This window comes from Enhydra lutris, unplaced genomic scaffold (assembly GCF_002288905.1).
Source record: "Enhydra lutris kenyoni isolate GAN:26980312 unplaced genomic scaffold, ASM228890v2 scaffoldscaffold6, whole genome shotgun sequence".
Classification (NCBI taxonomy): domain Eukaryota; kingdom Metazoa; phylum Chordata; class Mammalia; order Carnivora; family Mustelidae; genus Enhydra; species Enhydra lutris.
This window is the reverse complement of record NW_019154090.1, coordinates 21,945,368-21,961,312: the sequence shown is the minus strand read 5'-3', so window position 1 is coordinate 21,961,312 and position 15,945 is coordinate 21,945,368. Positions and strand designations below refer to the sequence as shown.

Below are 15,945 nucleotides of genomic sequence, written 5' to 3'. Positions count from 1 at the left end.
AGCGGAGCCCATGTTCTCCAGGCTCCAGATTTTACAATGGAAAAGCAGACCAAATTCTCAACTTAGTTGTATGTAACAGATGTGTCACCGTCTCTAAGCCTGTGAATATTTTTCTGATCTACAAATTTCCTGATAGGTGAAGAAAATCATCTGCTTTCAAAGGCAATTCTATACAAGACTAAACAGGAAACTTAAATAATCAAACTTAGAAAGTTAGTCATATCAGTAACTGACCCTGTTGGGTTTTAAATATTTCAACACAAATACATCATCCAAATGACCTGTCAATAGACAGTTTGATTATCTTTCCAGTAAAGATCTGAATTGGCTTATAAAAATACATAAAATAAACAGAATATAGCAAGGTAAATCAAAGCCTCAATTTTCTTATCAACAAAATATGGGTGTTATTACCATTTTGTAAAACTATTTATTCTCTAAAAGATGAGATGAGACAGTCATTTCATGCAATAAGGAAGGTGCTTAATCACTGTAAATTCCCCATTAACTGCCTTCTTACCCTAGACTGTGCTCAAATCGATTGTGCGAAGCACCTGGAAAAATGTAGTAACTGCCTCCCAACTGTTTGATATATCGAAGCCGCTGAAATTGAGGTGTGTCAATGATTCGGATGAGGAGAGGATGGAGTTCAATGTGGCCATGGACAGGATCATTAATTACCTAGAAAATTATGTTTAAATTAATATAAGTAACAACATGTAAGTCCAACTAAAATTTTTGTGCAACCATTCCTACCTACAGTGCACAAAGCTATTCAATTGTTCTCAAGTAAGAACTTGACTACAGGCAACTAATATTATTACCTTACTACTACCAGACAGATCAAGTATATTAGATCAGGGTATATTTTACTTCTTCTTAATGGATTCTAATAATAGAAAGATTAGGATTTCAAACTTTTCATTTTGATTTGATTAGCCTTTAATAAGTTAGTCTTGTATTCAAGTTTAACACACTCATTCAGATCATAAAAGCCATATTGCCATAGGCAATGTGTATATTTTCTCCCCTAAATGTATCTATATACTACCTATTAGGGAGAGAGGGAGGAAGAGAGGAAGAAAGAAAGCTTCCTATCATATACATAAGAAATCTGAGGCAGGAAGGGCGCCTGGGTGGCTCAGTTGGTTCGGCAACTGCCTTCGGCTCGGGTCATGATCCCAGAGCCCTGGGATCGAGTCCCACATCGGGCTCCCAGCTCCATGGGGAGTCTGCTTCTCCCTCTGACCTCCCCTCTCATGCTCTCTCTCACTCTGTCTCTCTGTCTCTCAAAATAAACAAATAAAAAATATTAAAAAATAAAAAAAAAAGAAATCTGAGGCAGGAAAATAAAATCTGTATACTTAATATTACTCAGAAATACTTTTATTTAGTAAAAATAAATTTTACAATTATTTGTTACTCTAAGTTTAAACAAGGTTAAACATGGGTCAAGATTTAATGCCTCTCTATATTCTCTAAATAAAGATACTATTTGGGGCACCTGGGTGGCTCCATTGGTTAAGTAACTGAATCTTGGTTTTGGCTCAGTCATGATCTCAGGGTAGTGAGATGGAGCTCTATGTCAGGCTGTGTACTCATACTCAGCACAGAGTATGCTTAAGATTCTCTCTCTCGGGGGTGGGGGCCTGGGTGGCTCAGTGGGTTAAAGCCTCTGCCTTCAGCTCAGGTCATGATCCCAGGGTACTGGGATCGAGCCCCCGAATCGGGCTCTCTGCTCAGCGGGGAGCCTGCTTCCTCCTCTCTCTGCCTGCCTCTCTGCCTACTTGTGATCTCTGTCTGTCAAATAAATAAATAAAAATCTTAAAAAAAAAAAAAAAAGGTTCTCTCTCTCTCTCTCTCTCTGTGGGGCACCTGGGTGGCTCAGTTGTTAAGCATCTGCCTTTGGCCCAGGTCATGATCCCAGGGTCCTTGGATCTAGCCATATATCGGGCTCCCCAGTCAGCAGGGAGCCTGCTTCTCTGTCTCCAGCTCCCTGTGCTTGTGTTACCTCTCTTGCTATATCTGTCATAAATAAATAAAATCTTAAAAAAAAAAAAAAAAAAAGAGGGGTTCCTGGGTGGTTCAGTGGGTTAAAGCCTCTGCCTTCAGCTCAGGTCATGATCCCAGGGTCCTGGGATGGAGCCCCGTATCAGGCTCTCTGCTCAGCTGGGAGCCTGCTTCCCCCTCTCTCTCTGCCTGCCTCTCTGCCTACTTGTGACCTCTGTCTGTGAAATAATTAAGTAAAATCTTAAAAAAAAAAAAAAGATTCTGTACCATTAATAAAGTATACTGTACTCAGCCAAAAAAAAAAAAAAAAAAAAACCACAAAGATTCTCTCTCTCCAAACTAAATAAATAAATAAAAATAAAAGTTAAGAAAAATTTTAAGGGAGGGGTGCCTGGGTGGCTCAGTGGGTTAAAGCCTCTGCCTTCGGCTCAGGTCATGATCCCAGGGTTCTGGGATTGAGCCCCACATTGGGCTCTCTGCTCAGCATGGAGCCTGCTTCCTCCTCTCTCTCTCTCTTCCTGTCTCTCTGCCTACTTGTTATCTCTATCAAATAAATAAATAAAATCTTGAAAAAAAAAAAAAAAGAAAAATTTTAAGGGGTGCCTGGGTGGCTCAGTCTTTAAGTGTCTGCCTTCGGCTCAGGTCATGATTCCAGGGTCCTTGGATTGAGTCCTGTATGGGACTCCCTGCTCAGTGGTGAGCCTGCTTCTCCCTCTCCCTCTCGCCCTGCTTGTGTTCCCTCTCTCACTGTCTCTCTCTGTCGAATAAACAAATAAAATCTTAAGAAAAAAATGAAAGAAAAATTAAAAAACGATTCTCGCTATCCCTTTCCCTTTGCCATTCCCCCCAGTATATGAGTCCTCCCTCTCTTGCTATAAAATAAATAAGTAAAATCTTAAATAATAAATAAAGATACTTCTTTTTTAACTATCCACAACACCTTTTTAAAGAGAAAGATACAAAACAAAAAAAGGAATTTAGTGAATGATCTAATTCATGATTTTTTTTTTTTTTAATTCATGATTTTCAAACTGCTTCAAATTTTTCCATTAAGTTTCTTAAAAATGTATGGAATCTGTGAGGTGAAGGGCTTTGTATGTGTCATTTACTGCCATATTCGCAGAACTCATTACACGGCACAGTGCCTGACAAATAGTAGCAGCTCAAATATGTTTTATTTTTATTTTTTTTAAAGATTTTATTTATTTGAGAGAGAGAGAGAACAAGTGGTCGGGAAGGCCAGAGGGAGACAGAAAGAGAGAGAGAGAGAAGCAGGCTTCCCACTGAGCAGGGAGAGGGATGTGGGGCTTGATTCTAGGACCTGGAGATCATGACCTGAGCCGAAGGCAGGTGCTTAACCCAGTGACTCACCCAGGCACCTCCTAAGTGTTTTAAATGACTACTGTTGGGTGCCTGGGTGGCTCAGTCATTAAGTGTCTGCCTTTGATTCAGGCCATAATTCCAGGGTCCTTGGATTGAGTCCCGCATGGGGCTCTCTGCTCTTCGGGGAGCCTGTTTCTCCCTCTCTCCCTACTTGTGTTCCCTCTCTCACTGTCTCTTGTCAAATAAATAAAATCTTTAAAAAAAATAAGGGGTGCCTGGGTGGCTCAGTGGGTTAAAGCCTCTGCCTTTGGCTCAGGTCATGATCCCAGGGTACTGGGATTGAAGCCCGCATAGGGCTCTCTGCTCAGCGGGGAGCCTGCTTCCCCCTTCCTCTCTCTCTGTCTACTTGTGATCTCTGTCTGTCAAATGAATAAATAAAATCTTTAAAAAATAATAATAAATAAAATAAATAAATAAAAGCTTTAAAATCTTTAAAATAAAAAAATAAATAAATGACTACTGTTGAGGCGGCTGGGTGGCTCAGTGGGCTGACTGTCTACCTTTGGCTCAGGTCATGATCCCAGAGTCCCAGGATCAAGCCCCACATCTGGTTCCCTGCTTAGCACAGAGTCTGCTTCTCCCTCCCCGTCTGCTTCTCCCCCTGCTTGTGCTCTTTCTCTATCACTTACACTCTCTCACACATAAATAAAATCTTTAAAAATAAATAAATAGGGGCGCCTGGGTGGCTCAGTGGGTTAAGCCGCTGCCTTCGGCTCGGGTCATGGTCTCGGGGTCCTGGGATCGAGCCCCGCGTCAGGCTCTCTGCTCAGCAGGGAGCCTGCTTCCCTTCCTCTCTCTCTGCCTGCCTCTCTGCCTACTTGTGATCTCTCTCTGTCAAATAAGTAAATAAAATCTTTAAAATAAATAAATAAATAAAGTTGAACTGTCATTGGAAATATACATATGTTAAGATGCTACTATAGGGGTGCCTGGGTGGCTCAGTGGGTTAAAGCCTCTGCCTTCGGCTCAGGTTATGATCCCGGAGTCCTGGGATCGAGCCCTGCATCAGGCTCTCTGCTTAGCTCTCTGCCTCTCTGTCTACTTGTGATCTCTGCCTGTCAAATAAATAAATAAAATCTTTAAAAAAAAAAAAAAAAGATGCTACTATAGTTAAAGTGTACCATGCCCGTACACAGAAATATATAAAATATGAATTAGAGAAGCTCAATGATATAAAGAAGCTTAAAGGGGTTATCTGGTCCAACATCTGAAGATGCTGGTGATAAAGAAGTCATTTCCTTTAAAAATAGCTCAATTCAAGTTGCATACTGACGGCGTGAGTCAAGTAATAACTAGAATTTACAACTTCGTTAAACAATGTGTATGCATATTAACAAAGATGAGATTCATTTTATTTTTTTTAAGACAAGATTTATGGTTGATGACTGGTATTATATTTTTTCACCCTTCTCTATAAAGCCACTTTATCACCATAATAAACTATACCAAGTTCAGTCACCTCTAATAATATACCAAGAATGATGTCAAAGTATTCCTGGAATAGAAGACACAGTCAATGTTGTTAAATTCAACCTTTGGATGTCCTTATCAGACAAGAAAATGTTCCAAAATCTTTAAAGATTTATGTATGTATTTGAGGGGGGGGCAGGCAGAGGGAGAGAGACTACTAAGCAGACTCCATGCTGAGCTTGGAGCCCAAATCTGGTCTTGACCTTACCACCCTGAGTCAAAACCAAGAGTCGGATGCTCAACCCAGGTGTCAAATCCCAAAATCTTTAAATATATGACAAGCAGGGGGGCACCTGGGTGGCTCATTGGGTTAAAGCCTCTGCCTTCGGCTCCAGTCATAATCCCAGGGTCCTGGGATCGAGTTCCGCGTCAGGCTCTCTGCTTGGCGGGGAGCCTGCTTCCCTTCCTCTCTCTCTGTGTGTGCCTCTCTGCCTACTTGTGATCTATGTCTGTCAAACAAATAAATAAAATCTTAAAAAAAAAAAGATCTATAAAATGATTAAGTGCCTTTGATGCATTTTGACATGAAAAGTGTATATTATATGTTAAAAATGTTTTCCAGTGAGTTCTTTTTTTTTATTTTTATCTTTTTAATAGATTTTGTTTATCTGTTTGAGAGAGAGAGAGGGAATGTATGGGGGAAGGGATAGAAGGAAACGGAGAGAGTAGTCTCCACACTCTCATGACCCCAGGACCCTGAGACGATGACCAGAGCCGAAGGCAGAAGCAGAGGCAGAGGCACCCCTAATTAAGCTTTAAAAAAAAAAAAAAAAGATTTATTTGAGAGAGAGAGAGAGAGAGCATGCGATCATGCACACGAAAGTGGGTAGAGGGGCAGAGGGGCAGAGGGAAAGCAAGAACCTCAAGCAGCTCCACGCTGAGCATAAGCCCAACAGCAGGGCTTGATTTCATGACTGGAGACCATGACCTGAGCTGAAATTTAGAGCCAGAGACTCTGGGGCGCCTGGGTGGCTTCAGTGGGTTAGGCCTCTGCCTTGGGCTCGGGTCATGATCTCAGGGTCCTTGGATTGAGCCCCACGTTGGGCTCTCTCCTCAGCAGGGTGCCTGCTTTCCCCTCTCTCTCTCTGCCTGCTTGTGATCTTTCTCAGTCAGATAAATAAATAAAAAAGATCTCTCCCTGTCAGATAAATTAAAAAAAAAAAAAAAAGAGCCAGAGACTCAATGACTGAGCTACTCAGGTGCCCCATCCTTTTTTTTTTTTTTAAAGCAAGCTCTATGCCCAGTATGGGGCCTGAACTCACGACCTGAGATCAAGAATTGCATGCTAAAAAGACAAAAAGAGTCGCATGTCCTACAGACTGATAGACTGAGCCAGGCACCCCAATAATTATCCTTATAGTGGCTCCACCTCATTAATGAACTTAAAAATTTTTTTTTATTTTTTAAAAATATTTTATTTATTTATTTGACAGACAGATCACAAGCAGGCAGAGAGGCAGGCAGAGAGAAGAAGGGAAGCAGACTCCCCACTGAGCAAAGAGTCCGATGAGGGGCTCCATCCCAGGACCCTGGGATCATGACCGGAGCCGAAGGCAGAGGCTTTAACCCACTGAGCCACCCAGGCACCCCCTTAATGAACTTTTTAAAAAAAGATTTTTAAATTTATTTTGAGAGAGTGTGCATGCTTGTGTGAGCGCATGAGCAAGTGGGAGAAGGAAGGGGCAGTGGAACAGGGAGAATCTCAAGCAGACTCCACACCGAGCACAGAGCCGGACATGAGGCTTAACCCCACACACAGAGATAATGACCTGAGCCAAAATCGAGAGTCAGATGCTTAAATGACTGAGCCACCTAGGTGCCCCTGATGAACTAACATTTTTAAACCATTCCCTAATGCTGCGTAAGAAGTTGTTGGTAATTTAAGTTATATTATTTTCCAACTCTAAACGAGTTTGAATATATTAAAGTGTTTTGATCAGTGTTTATACTGTTATTTTTATTCTGCCAGTATTATTTAATATAAACTACTCCTTACCCTTGTCACTTGTAAAGATTATATGATACGTTTCAAACAATCTTTTTGTCTATGCCAAACACTGAGGATGAGATGAGTAAGGCACCATTCCTCCTGCCCTCTGGAGGAAATAATAGAATATACATCCAGAGTAGTGGCAAGAGAAAATGGGAAAAAAGAAAAAGGAGAGAGGGGGAGACATCAGAGAGATACAGAGCTGGTGATGTTATAATTTAACACATATTAAGAGAAAGTACATAAAGCAGTCATTTCACTCCCTTAAGATTCATTTGACAAATTAGCACCTGTTAGGTGCTATTTTAGCACCTATTAGGTCGAACACTATAATTCCTCTTTACTGTTACACAATTCCCAGTTTCAGAGACCAACTAAATTTAGCATGAAGAAAACTGACCCAAGAATAAAAGTTTTGATCTTGGGTTAGGCAATGGTTTCTTGGATATGATAAGAGACATCTTGGATATGACTGAGAGACACAAAGAAAAAAAACTAGGGGCGCCTGGATGGCTCAGTAGCTTAAGCATCTGCCTTCAGTTCAGGTTGTGATCCCAGGGTCCTGGGATCAAGCCCCGCATTGGGCTCCCTGTTCAGCAGGTAGACTGCTTCTCCCTCTCTCTCTGCTTGCTGCTCCCTTTGCTTGTGCTCTGTCAAATGAATAAATAAAAACTTATAAAAAAACAAACTGGACTACATCAAAATGAAAAGCTTTTGTGCTTTATTTTTTTTTTTTTAAAGATTTTATTTATTTTTTTTGGCAGACAGAGATCACAAGTAGACAGAGAGGCAGGCAGAGAGAGAGAGAGGAGGAAGCAGGCTCCTCGGTAAGCAGAGAGCCCGATGCGGGGCTCGATCCCAGGACCCTGGGATCATGACCCGAGCCGAAGGCAGAGGCTTTAACCCACTGAGCCACCCAGGCGCCCCAGCTTTTGTGCTTTAAATAACAGCACCAAAGGGGTGCCTTGGTGGCTCAGTGGGTTAAGCCTCTGCCTTCGGCTCAGGTCGTGATCCCAAAGTCCTGGGATCAAGCCCCGCATCAGGCTCTCTGCTCAGCAGGGAGGCTGCTTCCCCCTCTCTCTCTGCCTGCCTCTCTGCCTACTTGTGATCTCTCTCTCTCTCTGTGTCAAGTAAATAAATAAAATCTTTAAAAGTAAATAAATAAAATAAAAAATAAAGAACAGCACCAAAAAAGTAAAGATGATCCAGAGAAGGGGAAAAAAAAATTTGCATATCATATATCTGATAAGGCACTTATATCCAGAATATGTAAAGCAGTTTTTTTTTTTTTTAAAGTAATCTCTATACCCAATGTGGGGCTTTAATTCATGACCCTGAGATCGAGACCTGCACATGTTACTGACTGAGCCAGCCAGGAGCTCCAACTTATAGGCTTTAAGTGACTGAATCATGAGCTTTGTGGATTATATCTCACTAAATCTGTTCTTTAAAAAAAAAAAAAAAGAGAGAGAATAAAAAGTTGATACCAAATTAGAGTAGGAATCAATTATTTGTTCCACTGTGCTGCTGTTGGAACTAAAATCATATAAGCTATCAATTTTATTACTATACAGTGACTTACTGACTAAAGTATTTAGTAACTTTAACATATATTCTCAACAACTGTAACTTATAATTTATAAATGTGGTTAGACAGTTTCCCGTTTCTGATGAAAAACAGAGTAAAAGTGAGCAAATGAAACCGTTGACCGTCTTGAATATTACTTCAAAAATATTTTGTTGTTGGGGCGCCTGGGTTAAAGTCTCTGCCGTTGGCTCAGGTCATGATCCCAGGGTCCTGGGATCGAGCCCTGAATCGGGTTCTCTGCTCAGCAGGGAGCCTGTTTCCCCCTCTCTCTCTCTGCCTGCCTCTCTGCCTACTTGTGATCTCTGTCAAATAAATAAATAAACTCTTAAAAAAAAAACCTATAGTTTAAAAAAAAATATTTTGTTGTACATTGTAACTGTGAAAATGAGGTCACATGATCTCATCTAATAAAACTTATCTATGTCCTTTCTGAAGAAGACACCCTATGCTGTCCTACAGGAGAGCAACTTTCTTCCAACTACAAGACAAAATTATTAAATATCATCTTTGAAAAGCGGTAACTCTATTTAATTCTTCATGAAAAGAATAAGGCATCTTAATATTAGGAAGCTTTTTCAGAAAGGGCTAGGATTTGATTATTCTTCAAATAAAATACTTGCTATAAGAACCACCACTTGGGGGGGTGCCTGGGTGGCTCAGTGGGTTGAAGCCTCTGCCTTCAGCTCGGGGTGTGATCCTGGGCTCTATGCTCAGCGGGGAGCCTACTTCCCCCACCCCGCCTGCCTCTCTGCCTGCTTGTGATCTCTGTCTGTGAAATAAATAAAATCTTAAAAAAAAAAAAAAAAAGAACCACCACTTGGTCTATAAAATTATTGTAGGCCCAAACCAAACACATTCATTAAATATTTTCAAACATGGGACGACTGACTGGCTCAGTCCATGGACCACGTGACTCTTGATATCGGGGTGTGAGTTCAAGCCCCGTTTTGGGTGTAGAGATTACTTAAAAATAAAATCTTCTAAAAAAAGGCAAGGGAGGAGTGCCTCGGTGGCTCAGTGGGTTAAGCCTCTGCTTTTGGCTCAGGTCATGATCTCAGGTCCTTGGGTTGAGCCCCGCATCGGGCTCTCTACTCAACAGGGAGCCTGCTTCCCCTCCTTCTCTCTGCCTACCTCTCTACCTACTTGTGATCTCTCTCTCTCTCTCTCTCTCTCTGTCAAATAAATAAATAAGATCTTAAAAAAAAAGGCAAGGGGGCTCCTGGGGGGCTCAGTCAATTCAGCAGCCAAGTCTTGGTTTCAGGATAGGTTATGATCTCATTGTCATGGGATAGAGCTCTTTGTCAGGCTCTGTGCTCAGTGCAATCTGCTTCATATTCTCTTTCCCTTACCTTCTCCCTCTAGCTCACACATACCCTCTCTCAAGTACATAAATAAAATCTTTAAAAAAAAATAAATAGGGGTGCCTGGATGGTTCAGTCGTTAAACGTCTGCCTTCAGCTCAGGTCATGATCCCAGAGTCCAGGGATGGAACTGTGCATCTGGCTCTGCCCTCAGCAGGGAGTCTGCTTGAGATTCTCTCTCTTTCTCTGTCCTCCCCTCAGCTTGTATGTGCGTGCTTGCGCTCCCTCTCTAAAATAAATAAACAAAATCTTTAAAAAAATTAATAAAATGAATTTCACATGTGTTCATTCTAAGTTATATCACTTTATATTAAAAAGAAACATGAAAAAAAAAAAAAAAAGAAACATGACACAGGGCGCCTGGGTGGCTCAGTGGGTTAAAGCCTTTGCCTTGAGCCCAGGTCATGATCCCAGGGTCCTGGGATTGAGCCCTGCATTGGGCTCTCTGCTCAGCAGGGAGCCTGCTTCCTCCTCTCTCTCTCTGCCTGCCTCTCTGCCTACTTGTGATCTCTGTCAAATAAATAAATAAAATCTTAAAAAACAAAAAATGACAGACTCTGATTTCTCTTACCTTCATTGAATCACCATAAATCCCACTCAGTTGTTGGATATGATTGTGCAGCTTCTTTCTGTCCCCCAAGGCACTAAAATTATAACAGGATAAGCAAATCTATCATTATTTGCTTAATAATAATCCCTAGAGTATATAATAGTATATAATCAACTCTAAATTATCTACATTAATATAATGAGAGGTCAGATTAAAAGGAACAATTAATAATTCAGACATACATCCCCCCCTAGAAACTCTCCCTTAGGCTTCTGCCCTTGATCCTCTTCCCTTGGTAACACAGACTTCAACATCTCCTATGTCTCTACTTAGTGCTCAATTGATACTTCAAATTTATTTTAATCTAACTGAAGTTGACATCTTCCCTCACAACCCTGAATTGCATGGCTTAAGATAGCACTCTGAAGTAGAGCACAGGGAAAAGGACTTTGAAATCAGAAGTGATTCGTATCTGTACACAGACTCTTTGTGACCTTGGCGGGGGGAATCACTCGGCCTTTTTTAGTACATAAATATTCTTATCCATAGCACAGGAAAAATGTGAGTACTAGGTATGACTCATGCACAAATCAAATCTATATGAAGGTTATACCTTTACTTGTACCCATCTTCCTTTGTCAGTAATCCCTCATATGCTCTAGTTTCAATAAATAAATTTAATGGGATTTAACATAAACAGATCAAAATCCTATAATTCATTGTCCTGCATCATTTACGCTTACTGGTCCAAGCAAGTTAGCCTGACACCTGGCTAATTATTAACAGAAGCAGCAGGCAAAGGGGAAGAATTTACTAATCTACTAGCTAATTAGACTGAAAAATAAATCTTGCACTCAAAGTCCTAGATAGTCAGAATCACTACAATTGACCTCTCTATTGTACTCTATGACTCCTGATAACTACAAAATCTATGAATGATATTCTTGGGATGTACAGAAACATTACTAGGGCTGATAAATCATAAAGCAGCATGCCTTGTGTTTTCCTATTTCCTTATCATCTTCATCAGGTTGTTGAAGGGAAAGGCCAAGCTTGGAGAAGTAGTTATAGGTGATCTAAAACTGAGTGAGGTTAAGTATCGTCGCACAGTTGAGTATAACCACGAGTCACAGCATAAGATAGCAAACCTAAACCAATCTCACTGCCCAATATTTCCCTGAACTAATACTCAACATTCATCATTTAATAAAACCCAAAAAGAAACTATTCACAAAGAAATCACTGATTAAAGTATATAAAAATAGCCAACCAAAACCTAGCAGTTTTATTTTAACAAAGGCTATAACAAAATACAGTAATATACATATACATTTTGAAGATTTATTTATTTATTCTAGAAAGAGGGAGAGAGAGCCCCTGTGTGTGAGTGGGGGGTGGGGCAGAGGGAGAGGAGAGAACCCTCAAGCAGACTCCCTGCTGAGCATGGAGCCCAACATGGACCAGATCCAAGATCCCAAGATCATGACCGAGCTGAAATCAAGAGCTAGGGGCCAAACCGACTGTGCCATCCAGGCACCCCAAAATAAACAGTACTTTAAATAAAAATTTAAAGTAGTCATGGGCGGGGGTGCCTCGGTGGCTTAGTCGGTTGAGCCTCTTCCAACTCTTGATTTCAGCTCAGGTCATGATCTCAGCTCAGGTCATAATCTCAGGTTGGTGAGATCTAGCCCTGTGTGGGGCTCCATGCTCAGTGGGGAGTTTATTTCTCTAACTCTCCTTCTGGTCCTTCCACCCCCCGCGTCGTGCACACGGGTGCATTCTCTCTCTCTAAAAAAAAAATAATAATAAGGAAATAAATCTTTAAAGTAGTCACAGGCCATAGTTAGACTATAGTAAGATTTTATTTAGGTATTTTATAATTTTTGAAATCTAAAATTTCTTACAACTGATATGAACATTTAATATACCAATGTTTTTTACTTGTTAGCAAAACCTTTTAGTGTAAGCCTGATGATTCACAGACCTATACCCCTGGGCAAAAAATACATTATGTTAATAAATACATATGTTAACACATATGTTAATAAAAAAAATTTTAAATCAATGGTTGATCATAAACTTGAGAAAATTTAAGTACTTGTCTAAACTGGATCCCCCCTGGAAAGCAGAGTCTCAGACAAGAGCTTACAGATAGATCATTTATTTTAGGATATGAATCCTAGGAAAGGTGAAAGAGGAAAGGAGGGGAAAAGAGTACAAGGCTATATTAATAAATTGGTTGAACTTGTACTACTGTTAACAACTTTGACTGGTCCTACTGGGATCATCAAAGGCAGCTTTATACAGCAGAATTCTGCCATAATGGAAATGTCCTATATCTGCCCTGTCCAACATGGTAGCCACTAGTCATAAGTGGCTACTGAGCACTTGAAATATGGCTAGGTAAGGAACTGAAACTTTAATTTAATTTTAATTAATTTAAACATGGAGCTAGTGGCTGCTGCATTGGAAAACACAGCCCTGAGGAGTCCTGAAGAATCCACCTCAGAGTTAGAAGGTAGGTAACAAGCTGTGCTGGATAATGTTCCGCTGAAATTCTATTTTGTTCACTCATGTCTCCCAAGTTCCTAGAAAAATTTCTAACACTCAGTGGGCCCTCCATAAATATTTGTTGAATAAATAGTAGTATCCAGGTCCACAAAGTAAATGGTTCTCTTCAAAAGCAAGACTCTATTAGAGCAAATGCAATTCAATTAAAATAGTAAGCAATTATTATACCTTAGTGGGCGCCTGGGTGGCTAAGTGGGTTACACTTCTGCCTTCAGCTCAGGTCATGATCTCAGGGTCCTAAGATCGAGCCCCGCATTGGGCTCTCTGCTCAGCAGAAAGCCTGCTTCCCCCTCTCTCCCTCTGCCTGCCTCTCTGCCTACTTGTGATCTCTTTCTCTGTTAAATAAATAAATAAAATATTTATAAAAAATTAAAAAAAAAAAAGAAGTAGTAAGGGGGACTTTGGGGGGACTGAGTGGGCTGAAATGTGATTATGAAAGAGGCAAGATGAGGCTCTTGAAGATTCTGATCCAAAGGACACATTTATTAAAATTCAAGTAAATGTCCTAAGGTTAAAAAAAAATGTTCTAAGGTTATCTTTTCTCACAATCTGCTTCTATTATCAACTACTAAACAATAGTGCAGGAAGTAATTCAGTATAATCCTTTGTTTTGATTCTTTGGTTACTGTTACTACAAACATTTAGCTAAATGGAATTCCAGAAGGAAAAAAACCTTATTTCACCACTGTTGCCAATTCTCTAAAAAAAAAAAAAACAAAAAACAAAACAAAAAAACCCCCCAAAGTCTCCATTTTAAGGAATATTTAAATATTTGCTCCTCGGGGCGCCTGGGTGGCTCAGTGGGTTAAAGCCTCTGCCTTTGGCTCAGGTCGTGATCCCAGGGTCCTGGGATCGAGCCCCGCATCGGGTTCTCTGCTCGGCAGGGAGCCTGCCTCACCCTCTCTCTGCGCCTGCCTCTCTGCCTATTTGTGATTTCTGTCTGTCAAATAAATAAAATCTTAAAAAAAAAAAAAATTTGCTCCTCATCTGTGATCTTTAAAGTGGATCTACACTAATCTAGACCCTGAAACCCCCAGCCTTATATAGGGATCTCTATCTATAATTTACTAAGGGCCAACATGCGAATCACTTCATGTACATTGTCTCGTTATTATTTTCCATTTGACAGGTATAGAAACTGAAGAGTTGGGGCGCCTGGGTGGCTCAGTGGTTTAAAGCCTCTGCCTTCAGCTTAGGTCATGATCCCAGGGACCTGGGATCAAGCCCTGAATCAGGCTCTCTGATCAGCCCGGAGCCTGCTTCCTCCTCTCTCTCTCTCTCTCTGCCTGCCTCTCTGCCTATTTGTGATCTCTGTCTGTCAAATAAATAAATAAATAATCTTTAAAAAAAAAAAAAAAGAAAAGAAAAAAGAAAAAAAAAAAAGATCATAAAATTTAACTGAAGAGTTAAATTACTTGTCCCAAATCACACAACCAAAAAAGGATGAAACTACTTTCGACTGCATCTTTAAATCTAATACCAGGCATATATTTCAGTCTTGAGATAGCTTTAAGAAGACCTAGAAACATGTTCAAGATAGGCTACAGCCTTGATTTTTCTTGCCAACAGTTCCCCCCATCAGTTGTTATATATTTTATGGTGTGTATAATCCAATTATTCTGAACTTGAGAATAAAAAGTTGATCACTGAAACTTCTTGAAGGCTTGTCAGCAAAATTTTGTAAAATAGGAATCATTAGCAATAGTAACACAGGAATTGCACGACAAAAACAAGAACTGTGTTAACCAGCAGGCAAGGGCTTCTGTTTTAAAACACTCTCTAGATTTTTTTTTTAATTTTTATTTTTTATAAACATATAATATATTTTTATCCCCAGGGATACAGGTCTGTGAATCGCCAGGTTTACACACTTCACAGTACTCACCATAGCACATACCCTCCCCAATGTCCCTAACCCCACCCCTCTCTAGATTTAAAATGAGGACAGGTAATAGATTATGGGCTTTGTCCCTTAGAGGTGAATAAAAAGGTCATAAGTATGCTTGGCTACAAGGTGAATTTTATCATTCTTACCTTATCCCAAGACTTTCAAGATCAGACTCATTAAGATGGAGCAGTGTCAAACCTGTGATTTTACTTTCTTTGGAAGAAAGAGAGAAAAAAAAGAAAAAATGGTTTCAATATTTACAGCATATGCTTTTTTATTTCTTTTAATTTAGATTTGCCAGAATTTACTCAGATTGACATTTACTAACCACCCACTCCAGGCAATGAATTGTGTTAAGTATCATTTTCTTTTTTTTTTTTTTTAAATTTTGATTTTATTTATTTATTTGGCAGACAGAGAGAGATCACAGTAGGCAGAGAGAGAGAGAGGAGGAAGCAGGCTCCCCGCTGATCAGGGAGCCCCATGCGGGGCTCGATCCAAGGACCCTGGGATCATGACCTGAGCTGAAGGCAGAGGCTTAACCCACTGAGCCACCCAGGCGCCTCCCATTTTCTTTTTTTTAATATTTTATTTATTTATGAGGGGCGCCTGTTGGCTCAGTGGGTTAAGCCCCTGCCTTTGGCTCATGTCATGATGTCAGCAGGGAGCCTGCTTCCCACTCTCCCTCTTCCTGCCTCTCTGCCTACTTGTGATCTCTCTCCCTATGTCAAATAAATAAATAAATAAATAAAATCTTAAAAAAAAAAATGATTTTATTTATTTATGGGAGAGAGAGAGAGAGAGCATGAGCAGGTGGCAGAGGGCAGAGGCAGAGGGAGAAAGAGACTCCCAATTGAGCAGGAAGCCTCATATGGGGCTCGATTCCAGGACCCTGGGATCATGACCTGAGCTGAAGGCAGACGCTTAACCAACTGAGCCACCCAGGTGCCCCTAAGTACCACATTTTCATTTGTCACTTGGAAAGGTTTTTTCTCAACATGGGGCTCAAACTCACAACCCCAGGTTCAAGAGCCACATGCTCTACTGAGCAGCCAGGAGCCCCTGCCACTTGGAAAGTCTTCATTTTTATCAACAGGCTTTTTTTGATAAATCAAGTAAAATTTTTTTTTAAAG

At 40.5% G+C, this 15,945-nt stretch overlaps 1 protein-coding gene across 2 annotated transcripts in view; it reads right to left on the bottom strand.

The window, feature by feature from the left end:
* Window positions 1–15,945, bottom strand: part of LOC111141937 (SAM and HD domain containing deoxynucleoside triphosphate triphosphohydrolase 1) — a 68,165-nt gene that overhangs the window by 45,328 nt on the left and 6,892 nt on the right. For both annotated transcript variants that reach the window (XM_022494810.1, XM_022494812.1), the window contains exons 2-4: window positions 14,958–15,024; window positions 10,374–10,446; window positions 521–681 (exon numbers count right to left, since the gene is read on the bottom strand). In XM_022494810.1, coding sequence (XP_022350518.1) covers window positions 521–681; window positions 10,374–10,446; window positions 14,958–15,024 — 301 coding nt within the window. The remainder of the gene's footprint in view (window positions 1–520; window positions 682–10,373; window positions 10,447–14,957; window positions 15,025–15,945) is intronic.